The sequence below is a fragment of the Xylocopa sonorina genome, chromosome 6, assembly GCF_050948175.1.
Source record: "Xylocopa sonorina isolate GNS202 chromosome 6, iyXylSono1_principal, whole genome shotgun sequence".
Taxonomy (NCBI): Eukaryota; Metazoa; Arthropoda; class Insecta; order Hymenoptera; family Apidae; genus Xylocopa; species Xylocopa sonorina.
In genome coordinates this window covers 11,144,397-11,160,372 of record NC_135198.1, presented here as the reverse complement: position 1 = coordinate 11,160,372, position 15,976 = coordinate 11,144,397, and the positions used below count along the sequence as shown (strand labels likewise).

Genomic DNA, 15,976 nt, shown 5'->3' with positions numbered 1-15,976 from the left:
TACGACAGATCTCCGTGGACCGACGCGTCCACGCGGGAAGCTGCGATTGGGCCCCATTGACACCGATATAGAGACGAGAATGAAATTTTTCGAACGCAGACGGTCAGAGAAACGTGGAACACGATTGGAAAGGGAGAACGAGCGATACGACATGCAGCGTTCACCATTCCTCGCCATATTTCCCGCGTTCGCAATTGAAGGATTTCGAGCGTTCATCCCCCTTGTCCCTTGTTTCCGCAGTATTGTTCATCCCCTGCACGCGATGCGGAAAATCTTGCGCTCTCTCATTCGTTGCCCCTTTGAAACGGAGCAACGAAATCCATGGACACAAGCGCTACGTGCATCTTCTCGCCGGACATGGAAACGATAATTAAACAGGGATGAGAAAGCGATGAAAGGATTAAACGTTCTTCGGAAATTGTTTTACGTTTGCAATTTTTCAAGCGTCTAGGCGACTCGAAACAGTTCCGTGGCGTCTGTAGCCGTCCGACTTTGCGCATCTCTAAAGAGAATTGCCGCGATGATCGGAGAGATTCGCAGGATGCTAGGGAGAGAAAAAGAAAAAAAAAGCGCAGTACACGAGGCACGGGATTATCGTCCGTGGAGAGAGAAAAAAAAATGAAAGCAGGATGGAAGGCCTCGACGTACCTCATAATCTCATTTTCCTTCTCCTCCTCCTGCTTCTGCCTTATTATAACCTCCTCGATGGTGCTCCTCTCCTCGGGGGTGAGGTGCGACATATCAGGTACAGCCGCCATCACGGACGTAAGATAGGAACGTGCACGGGAAGGTCTAATCGCGAGGAGTTTAGCGCGACGCGCGGGCCGGCGCAGCACCGACGACGCCGCCGATGTGGTACCGCGGCTCGTTCGACGAGGATCGCGCGACGCTTGACAACGCTCCTTCCGAAGGGATATCGCGTCCTTTCTACGACTACGGGAATGCTGCGGCGTGCGGGGGGAGTCATCCGACACCTGGTGATCGGCGCAGCTGGCCGCGACAACACCGGTACGCGTACGCGTTCGACGTGCCTTGATTCCTACGCCGATGTCCTGTCCCCGATGCCTTCGTGTCCTCCACCGATTGCTGCCTCTTCTTCTCTTCCTCTCGTTGGACGCAACAGTACAGACGGATACGGTTGGGGACGATCGGTAAGCAGCCTGGAAGCCCGTCGACGACGACCACGACGACCACGACGACGACGACCAGCAACACGTTCGGTCGAGGTTCGACTGGACAAGCGGAAACCACTGGACACCACCGGACAGCCTTGTTCGTCCGCGCCTTATCCTCCGCGATCGGGCTGGCTCTCATGCGAGCGTCATTGGGACGGCTCGTGCAACCATCGACGTGACGCTCCTGGCTAGACCCGTGATCCTCGTCTCCGTCGGCGTCCTCGTCCTCGTTATCTCGCGTCGTACGATTACCAGCGACCGCATCTGTATGACAAATCATGTTTCACAGGCGGTGTGGAGGCTCTCGCATTCTCTCTACCGTCCCCGGTCCTAGTCCACCGCTCGAAGCCAGCATGGAACGCGGTACTGCGAGGGGTTGTCCCCGGGTGTTCCTCGAGACCGACCTTCGACGCGCTTTCCTCCTCGCCACCTTCGATATGGCGGCTGCGAGGTTAGAATGTGCGCACTGCTATTTCACCCCCGCTCTCTTCTTCGTTGCTCTTGAAACGGATCCGGAGGATCGGCTCTCCTCTGGCCGCGTCGCTTCTGTCCGGATCGTGTCCACCGCACCGTGTCCAACGTAACGCGATCGTTTACAGCTGGACTTGTTTACTCGCGTGTTGACGCGCGTTGGTCGAACACCTCCGGCGAGAGTGTATCGGGGTTTCGAGGGAACGAGCGGCCCAGTTCACGAGTACATCGATTGAAAAGGGAAACGGGTCACGGGTGCCGTTGGTGCGCTCGTTTCTGACGTACACACGAAGCCCGGGTTCTTGAACCTTGCAGGGGGAATACGCGACGATTCTGTGTACACGCAGCGGGCGCAGGTGAACAGCTTCTGTCGAACCGCGCGGGGCGAACGGTACGCGACTCGTTTACGGGATGGCCCCGATCAGTCGTCGTAACCGCGAAGATTATAAAGACGGCTACGTGGTCATGTTTCTGGGCAGCGTGGAACGTTTTCGGAATTTCATCGATTGAGACGAACGGAAACGGGTCACTGGGTATCCGTCCTGGCCTCTGTGTCTCGGGATCTCTCCCCTTCACCCCTTCGCGGTTGTGCACAGAAAGAACACTCTCTTCTATCGCTTTTGCCCGTTTGCCTCAGCGAACCGTGGAGCGTCGTCGCGTCGAAACACAATCAGATTGATCGGGGAAACCTCCGAAAGCGTCGACGGGCGGTCGAAGAAAATTTCACAGGTATCGGTCGAGAAACAGGCTGTCGCACCGCACGGTAGGAAGAAAAGGCGACACAAGTCACTCAGGAAACTCGAGACGAACGGCAACGTGACGCGCGTTGGCTCGAAACCGTGCCACGTATACTGGCTGGTTCGAGGGCTGGTTCCGTACGATATTCAACGCTACAAGTATTCTCCTCGGTGTTCGCGATTCACGTGGCGGCCGAGACGACGATGGCGCTCCTCGACGTCTCTGCAGCGACCGCGACACCCACACAATCAATCGCCCTAGACCGGATTGTTCCACACCCACGAGACCCGTTTTCTCAGCTGACCGGCTGTTCGCGACGTTTTCGAGCCGCGTACCAACGATTTAACGGCTGGCCAGCGTCAGCTGTTCGCCTGCCCCGGCCACCCCGAACCGAACGATCATCCTAGACCGGAAATATGGATTCTCGTTCTCCCGTTGTTACGGTTTTATCGCGAGCGGCACTGCGCTCGATCGAGTTTACCGATTGACGCGCTCTCGCACTGGTTACACACGCGATGGTACACGTCAGTAACAGCCAGCTCGGATCGGTAGAGGTGTACGGCGAATGGCGAGGCGTACGGGTTACCCTCTATCACTTCCGTGTACCAGCGTTTCCCTTCCTCGCGAACGCTCGACGCTGGAACAACACACGAATGAGCTTATTCCACACCCCTAGCGCGCTTATGTCCGCCAACGCTCCGCGATTGGTACTACTCTCACTGACGGCTCGGTCTCTCCTTCTCGCTCCTACCGTCCACCACCACCGTCTCTCTTCTCTCTCTGTCTACCTTCGTCGCCCCTTCTACCTACGATCGCCTACATCTTTCTCCCTCTACTCAACCATTCTCCCATCCCTTCTCTCTATCTCTTGCCTCTCTCTTTATCTACTACCTCTCTCTTCGACAACCCTCGCCCGCAACGCTACGGGCTGAAACGAGAGAACCGGTCTCCGGCGAAGGTGACTAATTTCCGGCCGCGAATCGACTTCCTGTTACGATTCTGCCGTCGAGATCGCGCGTAGCCCACGTACCCTCGGTTCCGCTCACCCTATCGTCCATGAAGAAGAGAAAAGAAAGACGGGAACCGAGAGGAGACCTTTCACCACGGCTCGACCATCCCCCGTTTCGACGACTGCCCGTCGCCTGTGTACGCGACGAGCGCAGTTGCGCGAACCACTCGCCGCCCTTTCCCTTGCTCGTTGTTTGTTCGTTCCCGAGACCACAAGCTCTTTGCTTCCTTGCGTGTGTCAGACCCTGAGACCACCTACGGAGGGGAGAGGGAGGGAAACGCGTCCCGAGAAAGGACGTCCGTCGCTCGCGGGCCGCTTCCACTTTCCGCGTCCGACTCTGCAAACGCGGTCGTGCTTTTCTTTACGATCGGCTGATCGAAACGCGGGTGGACCCCGCGCGCACGTAGCCGATCGCTGGGAAAAAACGTCCATTCATGCGGTCTTAATAAATAATGGGATGCGGCGTATGTCCGAACCAATAAGGGCCACAGGCCGCACTTACGTCATGGAAAACTTGGTATTGATCGCACCCTAGGCCAATGGGGTTCGGAGCCGCAACGGTGCTACTTTTGCCGTTCTGGCGGTGAATTCGAACGCCATCGGACGCGTCTCCGCCTTCACGCTGCCACCCGGGAAACTATGAACTTTCAGCAACGGAACTGCTCGGTTACGATCTCTCTCGCGCAGGTCGCTTACCTGTGGATTACCTGGAAATCTATTCGATCGTATGCTTGTACAATGTTTGTGGCGTGGGATTAAGTATAAGGAATCAATGTTTAATAGATTTTTCATCGAGTACGAGGATGATGAGCGAGATCATTGGGTGGAACAAGAACTTCCGTCCCAGACGCGAGTGTCTGATTTCAGACGCGCTGGTACCACTTGCGCGGTTGACTATCGAAGGCAGCGACTACTTCTTCGAGCGGTGGTAGCCCGCGTCGCGTGTTGTTTCATTCTGAAACTCGGTGGAATGTAAACGCGTATCGAACGGCAAACAATTTTTCAACGTTCTATGTAAATGAGAAAAATAGTTTACTTTAATGTTTTGCAATCGACCGCGTATAAAATGTCGATCAATCAAGAGCGGCATTTTAAAATCAGCTGCCAACAGCCATCACTCTGAAGCAGCAGACCCTGCCAACCGGTCCCGTGTTTTTATACTATGCAATGTTCGGGTACGCATGATTAATGGTGCCTGGAGGAAAGCCAGAGATACCGAATGGTATCTTCCGTGACACGGGAATTAAATTAAAAGTAACATCTAGTTCCGTAATGAATAGCCTCCGGTGTGTACAATCATAAATAATATATACTTTTTATTTTTCTGCACGTGCCCTGAAGTCAATTCAGGCTAAGCTTACAATCAATTGCGTACGATTCGATACAAAAACCGAACTTACAAAATCGTTTTTACATGTATTTTTAATTATCCTACGAACCGTATGATTGTGATTTGTATTTTGATGTGAATTGAAAAATGTGCGATACATGTATTTACAGGCAATACTTTTCTCAGAGTATTATCGCGAGTTGAAATTAACTCCTGAATGAAAAGTTAATTTAAAGTAAATCGTTAGTTATTTGGCACATTAAAATGGTTAAACGTAAACGATAATTAAGGTACAGTCGAGCACCCAGACATCGAAAGCTAAATTAAAACGATAACATTCTATGTATACGTCGTGACAAATATCTTTAGTCGAGTTTCTAGTGGAAAGAGCACTTTTCTCCCCTAACTTCCATTCGAATATCCTTTCGTATTCGTTCGCCAGCGATAGCCTAATTACGTAATAATTAATAATTATACGTTAATATTTCGTTATTTCCGTCTAGCTGCGTACTTATTTACATTATTCCGGCAAGCATAATTTATAGACAGCACAGTTTACGCTGCCGTTATGTACAAACGAGATTATTGTGCAGCTTGTACGTAATAATAATCATTAGAAAGTAACGATCGTGTTCATATTGGTCAAGTAAATTAAGATCGATGCATCGTAACCCGGTCTTATTACAATTTTAATATGTACACACGCGTATCATATAAACGCTCCGTGCATTCTACGATCTCTATCCTCTTTCGTGCATCTTGATTTTGTAAAAGAATTTATTGCACATCGTCGTGAATAATTAAAATCGGTAACTTGTGTATACGACGTAAAAAAAGATTTCCATTGTATCTTATATTCGCTACAACATATGTATCTATACAGTCGGTGATTTTTCATCGTTAAATTCTGTTTCTGTTAATTTTTTTTTAATGTGCATTTCGCTCAATCAATGTGTATATCGATAAAAAAAGGTACGATCAAAAAGTGAGGACAATAAAAAACACTACGACATTTGCTTTACGTGTTGATACCGTTTATAGGAAGTTCAGTTAAAATGTTATCAAAACCATGTAAATTCTATCAAGTGTGGTTTCCTAAATGTCTGTATAATATGACCCTTCATTTCATTATCCCTATATAAATTTAAAACATTTCTGTTTGTCGTGTGGTATTCTCGTTTTAAACAATATCGAGTCAGCTCGATATTGCGTATTTAAGAGAGGCATGTATCCGAAAACCTGTAACGATTAGGGTTTCTATATTTACGGTACGCTCGCTGCAACTAGATTTCACTTTAACAGAATTTACTTGAAAATCTATATCAAAAAAAGTAACAATAGAAATATTAAAGAAAGCAAATGTCACTTACCTGAGAGAAGAAATTAATGCACTTGTGCCTTTCTTGAAAATGCGTGTCATCTTCCGATAGAGAGACTGGACAGCCGGGACACCTGAAAGTCCAACGTGACGTGACCTGAACAAAAAGACATTCAAACATTTCAATTGTAATGATAATTCTACGTGATGCGATATATAATCACCTTGACAGGCGGTTTTCTCGTCAGATGAGAAATCAGGAAATTCATGGCGATATCCTCGCAATTCATATATTCGTCGACCTTGTCTCGTATTGCTTGCGGCAACCAGTGTGTATAAAGATATGTATAATGCTTATGAATGAACGCAGCGCCAGTTAAAACCATTGATAACTCGCAAGAATAATTAGAATTATAGTTCCAAGCGTTGTGATAATTCTGGTCCCATGCGTGGAAGCGACCGGGGAAACCTACCACGCGATCTCTGTGTTCCCTCCACACTCTGAATCCGAACATAATCTCGTCATGTCGCAAATGGGCATCGTCGTCTACCGAAAGAACGGCTTCCGTTTCGATCGCATCGAATGGAAGGAATCTGTTGTTTAAACTATTCCTTGGAGCCTTGATTACCTACAGCAAAAAATCACCTTTCGTTCGGTGTTTCTTCGGTTATGATTCTCAAGCTATTAATTGACGACTTACGTGAATAGGTACTCCGATATCGGGCCACTTTAAATCTTCCACAGGTGGCTTTGGACTATTCCATACAACTAAAACTTTGTTTAAATACGGCAATCCGTATAGCCGAGCCAACGAATTAATGAGGACTTGTTCTCGTTCATAGGTTAACATTACAATGGTAAACTGTTCTCTTGGATAATTGCCGCCTAAAGCTTCGCTGAATTCTTTGCCTGCCCCACCAGCACCTTTGCCGATTGGTCTGAATCCCACTTCTGAACCTATCATTCAAGACGTACAAAGGAAGATATTGATAGTGTAATAAAATATTATGGGAGATTTATAGGGATACTGTATACCGAGAAACTTCGCGTCGCTAGGGAGGACAGTGTCGAACGGTAATTGCGGATACAAATAGAACGGATCGACCCAATCATTCCAGATTTCGTGTCCTTGAAGTAACATTGTCGTATAATTCCTTTTAAATGCAGGAGATGGGTAAGGTGGCTCCAGAGGACCCAGACTTTCTTCAGCCTCCGGTTCAGCGATAATAGTATCTGATTTTAAAGGCTAAAGGAAAGCTAAATCGTTACACTGTTGTACATTATAAAAAACTGAACGGTTGTATGTTGTAACATTTACCACAAAGCTTTCATTGAAGACACTTGGACTGGCAGTCTGCGGCGCTGGCAAGGGCGGAATACCGAGACGATCTCTAATTACAGCTACGATAGTATCTACCGCACCCTGAGCAGTACTTAAATAACGTTCCCATATTAGTCTGCCCTGTCTACGCATACTTAGAAGATCGGTGTCAGGAACCGCGCGTAACAAGAAATGCATTTCCGTTACCCTGGCCTAAAATTAAAGACATGCTCGATAGTTGAAAAGGTCAAGTATCATACAATTATCATTACTAAGAGTTTTTTTAGCGCAAGCCCTATCTCTTGAAACAAGTGTTCCAGTGTTCCAAAGTCCGAAATTTATCACTTATCACGACTTATGCTCGAAATCCTGGACAACGATAACGCGAAAGCCTTAAATGTCTACATAATGTCACGTTTTATAAATATCATGTTTTTACTTTTGGTAAAAAAATTGCTGCCCGACGCCAACTAATAACTTCGCTGTAACTCAATAAAATTTGATCACCGCCTAAAAAGACCGGTATGGATCCTGATCGTAACGCTTCGTACAACCTGGCCTGCATAGACGAAGTGGTTACAAACGAAGCATTACTAGGAGCTAGAATTAATGCGAACGTGGACTCTTTTAATATAGCTTTCCTCGAGGAATCAGTTCCACATAAAGACCAGTCGAGTATTTCCACTACGTTCTTTTCTTCTGAGGCAGGTATACATTCAAATTGGATGAAAAATTTATCCAACGTTAATCCTGTACTCATATCCTTTAGATGTTGAGTGATGAAAGCATCTAAATTGTTCTCATCGACCGTTAGTCTCTCTATATCTATGTCTGCATCATCGATTTGATGCGTCATGGTAGTAACTCTTGAAGATCTCATCTCTCCTTGAAAAGACAGTAAATACTTTCTTCTCGCGGGTAACATTTGCGCACATTCTTGCCACACATCGCCACCCGGAGGTCCCAAAATCGGTGGGACCGTTAAGTCGAAACCTTCGCGAAATTGATTTCGATAGAACGTGGATTGCACTATTATGGCTCTCCCTGTATCTATTCCACTGAAAATATCTCCGGATTCTACCGATAAATCTCTTCGTGCTAAATTTAACAAAATATGGTTTCTGCCGTCACCGCCCCAATAAGGAAGTGTGTGCAATTTTTTTACATCTATCGGTTTACGATACTTTTTGTCCAGTTTCTGTTGCGTAGAGAGAGCTTCACCTATTAGTACTATGTATACACAAGCTTCAGTTGCGTTCGTAGTGAGATGCGGATTGTATCCTGTAACATGAAACAAAATCAATTAGCTTGGAAAGCATCGATAGAAATGATTGTTCGACTCTATATATACCTAGTGTTTGTTTGATAGTAGTCTTCAGAAATCCATCTACATCCCAACCAGGGTTTACTACGGAATACTTATCAGGATCGTACAGATATACTGGAAACCCACTGGTTAATGCACACCGACTGTGATCGAAACAGTTATACATTCTACACGAATGTGGCACGGTGCTTGGTAATACTACAGGAACGGCATCCATTAATATACGTTTAGGCGGTGCTAGTTCTGGCGTATTTCTCTCCACTGCTTCCCTTTGAGCCACTTGAGCTTGTTCAACACTGATTTTCAATCTGTCAAGATCCGTCTGTTGGTGTAACAATTCTTGCTTCAGCTCATCGATTTTCTGTGTTAAGCTGCTAACTTCAACTTGAAGTCTTTGCCTCTTTGCGCTCAAATCCCTGAGCTCGTTATTTACAGAAACTTTGATACGCAGCATCTCTTCTATTCTCATTTTCAACTGAGAAGCTTTCATGGGTGTAAAATTCTCGAAAGCCTCCAGTGTCGAAAATGTACGATAAATATCTTTGTCCGGTGAATCGGATTCCACCTGAAAGTGGTTAAAAATTTGTAATCATCAAAACAATTGAAAGATTTCTCTACAAGAGAGTGATTATACCAAAACGATACCTTGGATAAATAATAATGAGTAAATAATGGTACGATGAATAGAACGGCAGATGTTAACATTATTATTCTAGATAATTTGATATGTGTTATCCAGTGACAAATTTCTCTTCCATTTCCATTTTGATAGTATAATGGAAGTATCTCGAATATACTTCCTCCCATTGTAGTTATAAACGATCATTCATTTTTAATGGAATTTCAAATCGATAAACTTGCCTTGTAATTGTTTGACAAATTCCTGACAACATAGCTAGACATGTATGCGTGGTTACAATGAACATACCGCATAACATCTAAAAGCTTTAAATCCATACAGGATGTAAACATTTCTCATTTAAATAGCAACAAAATAGCACAATACCGTCGCGTGTATAGCTTACCAGAGACATGATAATTGAACATTTTCTATCGACATCATTGATCGATAACCTAATAAGGAGATGTCCCCTCGAATTTTTCTAAATCATATGACATTACGAGAGGTTCAACAAGGACGCTTCATTTCCTATACATTCTGATTAAAAAGAGAACAATAGAATGCTGTCGGAAAAGAGACGCAAGGAGAGTTGTCAAAATCACACGAACAATATTTTCGCTGGAGGGATCACATTGAACCGATATTCACAAAAAACAGTATCAATATCAACGTCGATGCTGTTTCGTTAATGCTTAGTCGTCTGCTCTTTGACGTACATCCTTACAACTTCATGCATGATTATTCATTTGCGTGAACCAGTATTCCTGCTAGTGTTTTGTTGTTAGGACGTATGGAAACTTCCACCGGACGGCGGAGGAGAAGGACATCATTTCGCACCAATGCCACCCGACGTAAAACCGAACACGCTGGATGTTTTCGACGAACCTTTTTCTTTGTTTTTATCTCGTCGTACCGTAAAATGTGCCGTTTAAGCAATTAAATGCGAACCTTTTGAAAAACCCGCGACATTGTTCCCGAGGTTAATTTCTTCGTGCCAACGTCTGGTGGCATTGCTTCCGTACTTTTGTTGGTGTATTTGCATTTCTCAGGACCTTCACAGAACATGCGCACGTCCATGTCAAGTGTAGTGCAAAGGAAATAATATTTTGGCTTTCGGGGGGCCTAAAATTAGCTAAAATGGTGAGCTATTGAGAAATTCTTGAACCGTGTTGACCCTACGCTTTCTGTGACACGATTTTCCTCCGAGTAATCGTAACCCGGGTCCCGCGTACGCGACGACGTATCCGAAATATCGGAATAACCTATCGCGAGTCAACGTTAACGTACCCTTTTCCATCAAATACAAATCAATTTCGTGGCATGGCTTGCGGCTTGACGGCGTTAAACTACCATGTATGAGCTTCTCGATACGCGTCTCAAATGGATCTCATTGACACTTTGGAGTTCCCAAATTTCACTGACTCTTCCAGTGAGATGGTACACAAAGTAGTAACAATAGCTATTGTACACGCATCGAAATCTTTGTTTGTTTATAAGTTTCCTTTGTGATCAACGTCTCTGCTATTTATAAAGAGAAACGAATGAATGAATAAAGATTACATTTACAGAGGAATTTTATTTTTCCTTTTATTTAATGCAATGTGCAGTTTTATATAGCAGGACTGTAATTAATGTACGTATTTCCTCTGTTGCAGCATAAGTTAAAGTTCTCACAAAGAGACAAAGTGAGGAAGTTTATTACGTTCACACACACTGGAGAACAAACAGCGATATACTGTTTAGCGCAAAATGATTGGAAGCTAGACCTGGCTAGTGATAATTATTTTCAAAATCCTGAGGCGTATTGTAAAGAACCAAAAAACACAGTGGACAAAAAGAAGTTGGAAATATTATTCAGTCGATATCAAGGTAATTGTACAGAAGGATAACTAATTGTAGCAATAATGTATAAATAAAATTTGAAATTGTGCTCTCATACGATATTTAAAACAATGATTGAAAATAGATCCAAGCGAACCAGACAAAATCACAGCAGATGGAATAATGAAATTTTTGGATGATTTGGACTTGAGCCCTGAGAGCAAATTAGTATTAATCATCGCGTGGAAATTCAGAGCAGAAACTCAATGCGAATTTACTAAAGATGAGTTCATGAATGGAATGACTGATTTGGGGTAAAGCAAACTTTTTTATCTTTGTGTACAACATTAGAGATTGGTCTTTGTTGGATATATTAATACAACGTATTGAAACTCTTCCAGTGTGGACAGTATAGATAAATTAAAAGCTCGTTTAAGTAGTTTAGAAAATGAATTAAGAGATCCCCAGAAATTTAAAGATTTCTATCAATTCACATTCAATTACGCAAAAAATCCTGGACAAAAAGGTTTGGATCTTGATATGGCAATTGCTTACTGGAACATTGTACTAGACGATAAATTTAAGTTCCTACCATTGTGGTGTCAATTTTTACAGGTAAGTATATATATACATATATGCATAACATATATTGTACACTGCTTACATAATGAAAATATTGATCAAGCCTAAGAAAGCAGGCTTATTAAATATTGCCATAGAGGAATTGTGATACAAGATAGCTAACACTATTTTCTAGGAGCATCATAAGAGGTCAATTCCAAAAGATACATGGAATTTACTGTTAGACTTTGCGCTCATGATCAACCCTGATATGAGTAATTATGATGAAGAGGGAGCCTGGCCAGTACTTATAGATGATTTTGTAGAATGGGCACAGCCTCGTATTCGTCAGTCCCTCTAACATCTTTTTGTTACATCTTTAACTTCACATAAAAAAAGCTTTATTTATTCAATTATAAAATCGTATATTCTTCAAGTGATACTTGATCATATTTTTCTGATAGAGTAACATCATTTTACTTTGTGTACAGAGTATATGGTAATGAAGCAAAAGTATTATAATAATTATTAGGATTGATTACTACAATGTATAATAACTCTGTAATGTAAACAAATTTATATATATAAAAAGAGTATTCATACTCGCGTAAAAGAAATAAGTTGATTTCGCATACAATTAGAGGTCCTATATCGTTCATTATTTTCGAGCTATCTTGCATAACTATATTAATGTTTTGCATAAGAATTGCATTATTATACATCTGTCTGTACAAAGTAATATGATGTATAATCAGTTGGTTTGAAAGAAAGAAATAATAACAGTGAAAAATGTTGCTCAACTACCGACGGTATTTGCAAACAGAAGAAATCGCTGATTGTGTTCCTTTATATGAATTTGGCTTCAAAAAGGGAGAAATCTTAAGAGATTTATTTATATCTTTCTGTAGATAGTAATTTCTAGAAATTACGTTGTTAAAAATTGTTATTAAATAAATTTTACGACACTCTACAAAGAACACTTGTAATATATACACAAAAAAAAAGAAAAAAAACACAGGGAGGAAATCTGTATTTTAAATGTAATGCTATTTCGGCACTGGTATACTTTAACTTTCTAACATTCACCAGTTTGTATGGTGACAGAGAAAGATTTATTTTTTGTTTTATTAGCGAAGAGTAATATTTATATTGTAACTCCGAGGTACAATATATGTTAGGGAAAATAAATTAAGAATTTTTTACAAGTTTGAATTATGAATTTCATTTACGATTATTGCAGATTAAATATATTTTTTTATCTCAGAAAATCACGGTTCTAAATATTTATTGATTTCATTTTTTTGTAAAAAAAAATTCACGTCGAACTAAAGAAATGAACAACTGACAAGAGCAGACTTAATTCTCGAAACTAACTTTTTGTTTGTAGTGCAAAGTGTTGAAAGTTATTCGTAACATTTTACACTTTATGTTTTCCTACTACTTCACGATGCGAATGTGTGATTAATGCTTTTGTAGTTTAGTGTGATACACCAATTTTCAAGACTACTAATTTATATGTTACGCAGAGAGATTAAAGAAACATAATGTAAAGAAATATATATCTGCAATTTTATGGTTAACAGTTAAGTAATCAAAACACTATTATATCTGTTTAAGTATATCAACATTGAAAGGTGCAAAGTAGAGAATTAGCGATATTAAAAAAAAATACATCGTCCAGAAATTTTGGATTATATTTTATAAAAATGTTGAAATAGGTAAAAGAATGACGAAGGTTCCGACGCGTACATTCATTACGAAGAGTCCAGTAAAAATGTTGTCAGAGATATGTTTGCGCAATGCTGAAAAGAAATTCACAAAAAATGTATACATTTTGTTTAAATGATACTAACAAAGATACAATTCTCAGATTTAAGCCACGTTATTTTTTTAATAGTTTAAGCATTGCGTAAGCACTGGAAAATTGTAATAGTTATAGGAAGAAATTGTACATAATGTAAATAAATCTATCAGTCTTAATCTACATAACATATGTCTAATTAAATAAAAAAATTCCATAATCATTACATCGCAATTAATCACATTCAAAAACGAATTGTTTTTAGCCATAACAGTAAAATAAATTTTCGACTTATATTTAAAATTTTACCATTTTTTTTTTCTTAATATATTTGTGTATAGTTTTTAAAATATTTACATATTATGTGTGTGATTTATGCAATGACTGCCACAGTTGCATAAAGAATTGCAGCCACAGCACGGTGACTTGTACGGATATAGAAAAGCTAGCTCGTACTGATTTGATTCTGTATTGTAACATTTATTTAATATGTCCTCTGTATACCACTTGCATAAATGTTCCAACTTGTCTATAGTTGCCTGCATTATTTTTTACTATTATTTCGACATGCATTACTATTGTTTAAAAAGTATAAAACTTTGTAGCACTTCTCAAGTATTCATTTTACTGGATATAATCGTAAGTTCTTACCTGTGCGATAACTAATCCTCGATTTGGATTTTCAGCTGTACTATGACTGTGTGAATCGAAAAAGGTTACCTAAAAAAATAAAAATATTTTGTAAAATACAGGTTTTCTTAGAAATTTTACTATAAACAACACACCATACGAGTTGTTTCTTGAAATATAAATAAGATTGTACGTCCACAGGTAATAAGAAGCATAAATAAATTCTTAGATCTTGGTGCTGAGTACCATTTGTGCAAAAAATGACTTATATTTTGATATAAACAGTTTTCAATTTTTTCATAAAATACTCGAAAGGTCTATAAAATAATTAGTATGTTTAAAATTATTTGTGTTACCAATTATAAGAAATATTATTTAAGTCACAATATCATTGATAGAAAGATGATAAATTGTGTGCCTAATTAATACCCATTCTCTTAAGAGCTTTAAACTTTTGCCTCCAAATTTTAATGCCTCTTCAGTACTAAGATAGGGATGAGAGACTAGACCTTTCTTAATAATACATGCGTGAATGGTATTACCCTTTATCATAGCTTCAGCTATGATAGTAATGATTTCAGGGGATTTTTCGACATCGTACAGCAGTAATCCCGTTTGTGATATTTGTTGGGCAACGAGCAGACAAATAAGAGTACATGCTTTGCTAACTAAAAAAAAAAATAAAATTATATATACAACACTGTAAATAATTAAAATAAATGCATAAGAAATATATATGTACCATTTTGCCCAGGGGGAAATCGACTTTGTGAAAATTCTTGATTATACCAATACACTGTTACGCTTCCTTCGTAACGGTTCTTCGTATATGAAGAGAAATGAGTGTTCAGCAGCGGCGATAAGAACATAATTTTTTATGCAACTTTTAGTTAATGTGTTATTTATTACTTCACGTGTGAAAGCATTTTTCTTTACTTATCTTAACTTAGACTATGTTCCTACAAAAAATTTAACATTCCGGCTATTTAAGAGCCATGAAGCCGACTGAGGGATGAATTTGTTTTGAAATTCACGCAAATCAATTTGCAAAACTCGCATTATATATGTATATCTTCATACCGATGAAACAGAATTAAACGGCCTTAATGTGCTTGTTAATTTTTTCAGAAATAAAATATTGTACATTCTCTTAGTGCAAAACAAATATAATATCTAAAAATACAGAAAATTTAATTAATTTAATAATTCATTTATTATTTCTGCTTTAGTCTTTAATAGTACAATCTCTCGCGACTAGACTGCGTATAAGTGGATCAATGATATTTTAGTCCTCTCAAATTATTGAATTCGTAACAGCATTTACATATAGATATAATGTAAATGCATATGTGTTACATTAATTGTTACGTGAAAAAATATGAATTATTTTTTATATTCATTATTCACTATAAAATTTAAACAGTGCTTTAATTGTTTTTCTTTTCATTATATACATTAGCGCATATAGCACCTATTGCGTAAAGTGAAAAAGAAACATTTATTGTATACGTAACACAATGACAACAAAAACTGAATATATATTGTATATAAATTTGACAGTCACATAAAGTCGTGTATACAGTTATAAATAACAGAATTCAATAGAATAAAGTTATACTGTGGACACAAAGAAAATACCTGTATGTATACATTTATGTGTGTATATATATTATATATTTACATTTAATATATTGTAAAAATGGAAAACCTAAATGATTTTAAATTATATAGATTATGTTAGCTGAAATAAGTGCTCCCAAAGAACACGTTATTACTTAAAAATTTTTATTTCTAAACTGATAACAATTTCCACGATATCCCGGTGTTATTTTTTATTTTTATTTCGACGCG

The 15,976-nt window shown here is 40.3% G+C and overlaps 4 protein-coding genes across 17 annotated transcripts in view; 1 reads left to right on the top strand and 3 right to left on the bottom strand.

The window, feature by feature from the left end:
* The window catches only part of Rim (Rab3 interacting molecule), a 60,643-nt gene extending 59,537 nt beyond the window's left edge, over positions 1-1,106 (bottom strand). For all 13 annotated transcript variants that reach the window (XM_076897269.1, XM_076897266.1, XM_076897263.1 and 10 more), the window contains exon 1: positions 649-1,106. In XM_076897269.1, coding sequence (XP_076753384.1) covers positions 649-758 — 110 coding nt within the window. In that variant the 5' untranslated portion in view covers positions 759-1,106. The remainder of the gene's footprint in view (positions 1-648) is intronic.
* A 4,629-nt stretch (positions 1,107-5,735) lies between these two features.
* On the bottom strand, positions 5,736-9,811 carry LOC143424309 (exostosin-3-like). Of its 2 annotated transcripts, none has more exons than XM_076896298.1 (10): positions 9,716-9,811; positions 9,336-9,585; positions 8,715-9,255; positions 7,803-8,644; positions 7,361-7,576; positions 7,078-7,288; positions 6,743-6,999; positions 6,266-6,670; positions 6,094-6,198; positions 5,736-5,962 (listed from the first exon to the last, which is right to left on the bottom strand). In XM_076896298.1, the coding sequence occupies exons 2-10, from the start codon at positions 9,495-9,497 to the stop codon at positions 5,858-5,860; spliced, it is 2,844 nt and encodes a 947-aa protein (XP_076752413.1). In that variant the 5' UTR covers positions 9,498-9,585; positions 9,716-9,811; the 3' UTR covers positions 5,736-5,857. The 2 variants fall into 2 exon arrangements, with proteins under 2 accessions (XP_076752413.1, XP_076752414.1); XM_076896299.1 differs by having other exon boundaries at positions 9,336-9,573; positions 9,716-9,800.
* A 506-nt stretch (positions 9,812-10,317) lies between these two features.
* Sccro (defective in cullin neddylation 1 domain containing SCCRO) lies at positions 10,318-12,899 on the top strand. Its single transcript, XM_076896124.1, has 5 exons — positions 10,318-10,452; positions 10,968-11,181; positions 11,279-11,447; positions 11,535-11,748; positions 11,891-12,899. Exons 1-5 carry the CDS (start codon positions 10,450-10,452, stop codon positions 12,053-12,055), a joined length of 765 nt encoding a protein of 254 aa, XP_076752239.1. The 5' UTR covers positions 10,318-10,449; the 3' UTR covers positions 12,056-12,899.
* A 468-nt stretch (positions 12,900-13,367) lies between these two features.
* LOC143424206 (uncharacterized) lies at positions 13,368-15,573 on the bottom strand. Its single transcript, XM_076896123.1, has 5 exons — positions 14,868-15,573; positions 14,555-14,793; positions 14,281-14,442; positions 14,147-14,215; positions 13,368-14,034 (listed from the first exon to the last, which is right to left on the bottom strand). The coding sequence occupies exons 1-5, from the start codon at positions 14,992-14,994 to the stop codon at positions 13,849-13,851; spliced, it is 783 nt and encodes a 260-aa protein (XP_076752238.1). The 5' UTR covers positions 14,995-15,573; the 3' UTR covers positions 13,368-13,848.
* Between the last annotated feature and the right edge of the window lie 403 nt (positions 15,574-15,976).

What these genes read in the sequence shown, in the direction of transcription:
- Sccro (XM_076896124.1), top strand. An exon ending in ATTATTCAGTCGATATCAAG is followed by an intron (nt 11,182 to 11,278) that starts GTAATTGTACAG and finishes GATTGAAAATAG; the next exon opens with ATCCAAGCGAACCAGACAAA. An exon ending in AATGGAATGACTGATTTGGG is followed by an intron (nt 11,448 to 11,534) that starts GTAAAGCAAACT and finishes AAACTCTTCCAG; the next exon opens with TGTGGACAGTATAGATAAAT.
- LOC143424309 (XM_076896298.1), bottom strand. Translation starts at nt 9,497, where the DNA reads ATGGGAGGAAGTATATTCGAGATACTTCCATTATACTATCAAAATGGA. An exon ending in CAGCAATTTTTTTACCAAAA is followed by an intron (nt 7,577 to 7,802) that starts GTAAAAACATGA and finishes CTTTAATTTTAG; the next exon opens with GCCAGGGTAACGGAAATGCA. An exon ending in TAGCGACGCGAAGTTTCTCG is followed by an intron (nt 7,000 to 7,077) that starts GTATACAGTATC and finishes CTTGAATGATAG; the next exon opens with GTTCAGAAGTGGGATTCAGA.
- LOC143424206 (XM_076896123.1), bottom strand. Translation starts at nt 14,994, where the DNA reads ATGTTCTTATCGCCGCTGCTGAACACTCATTTCTCTTCATATACGAAG. An exon ending in TAAAGCTCTTAAGAGAATGG is followed by an intron (nt 14,443 to 14,554) that starts GTATTAATTAGG and finishes ATTATTTTATAG; the next exon opens with ACCTTTCGAGTATTTTATGA. An exon ending in GAGGATTAGTTATCGCACAG is followed by an intron (nt 14,035 to 14,146) that starts GTAAGAACTTAC and finishes AAAATAATGCAG; the next exon opens with GCAACTATAGACAAGTTGGA.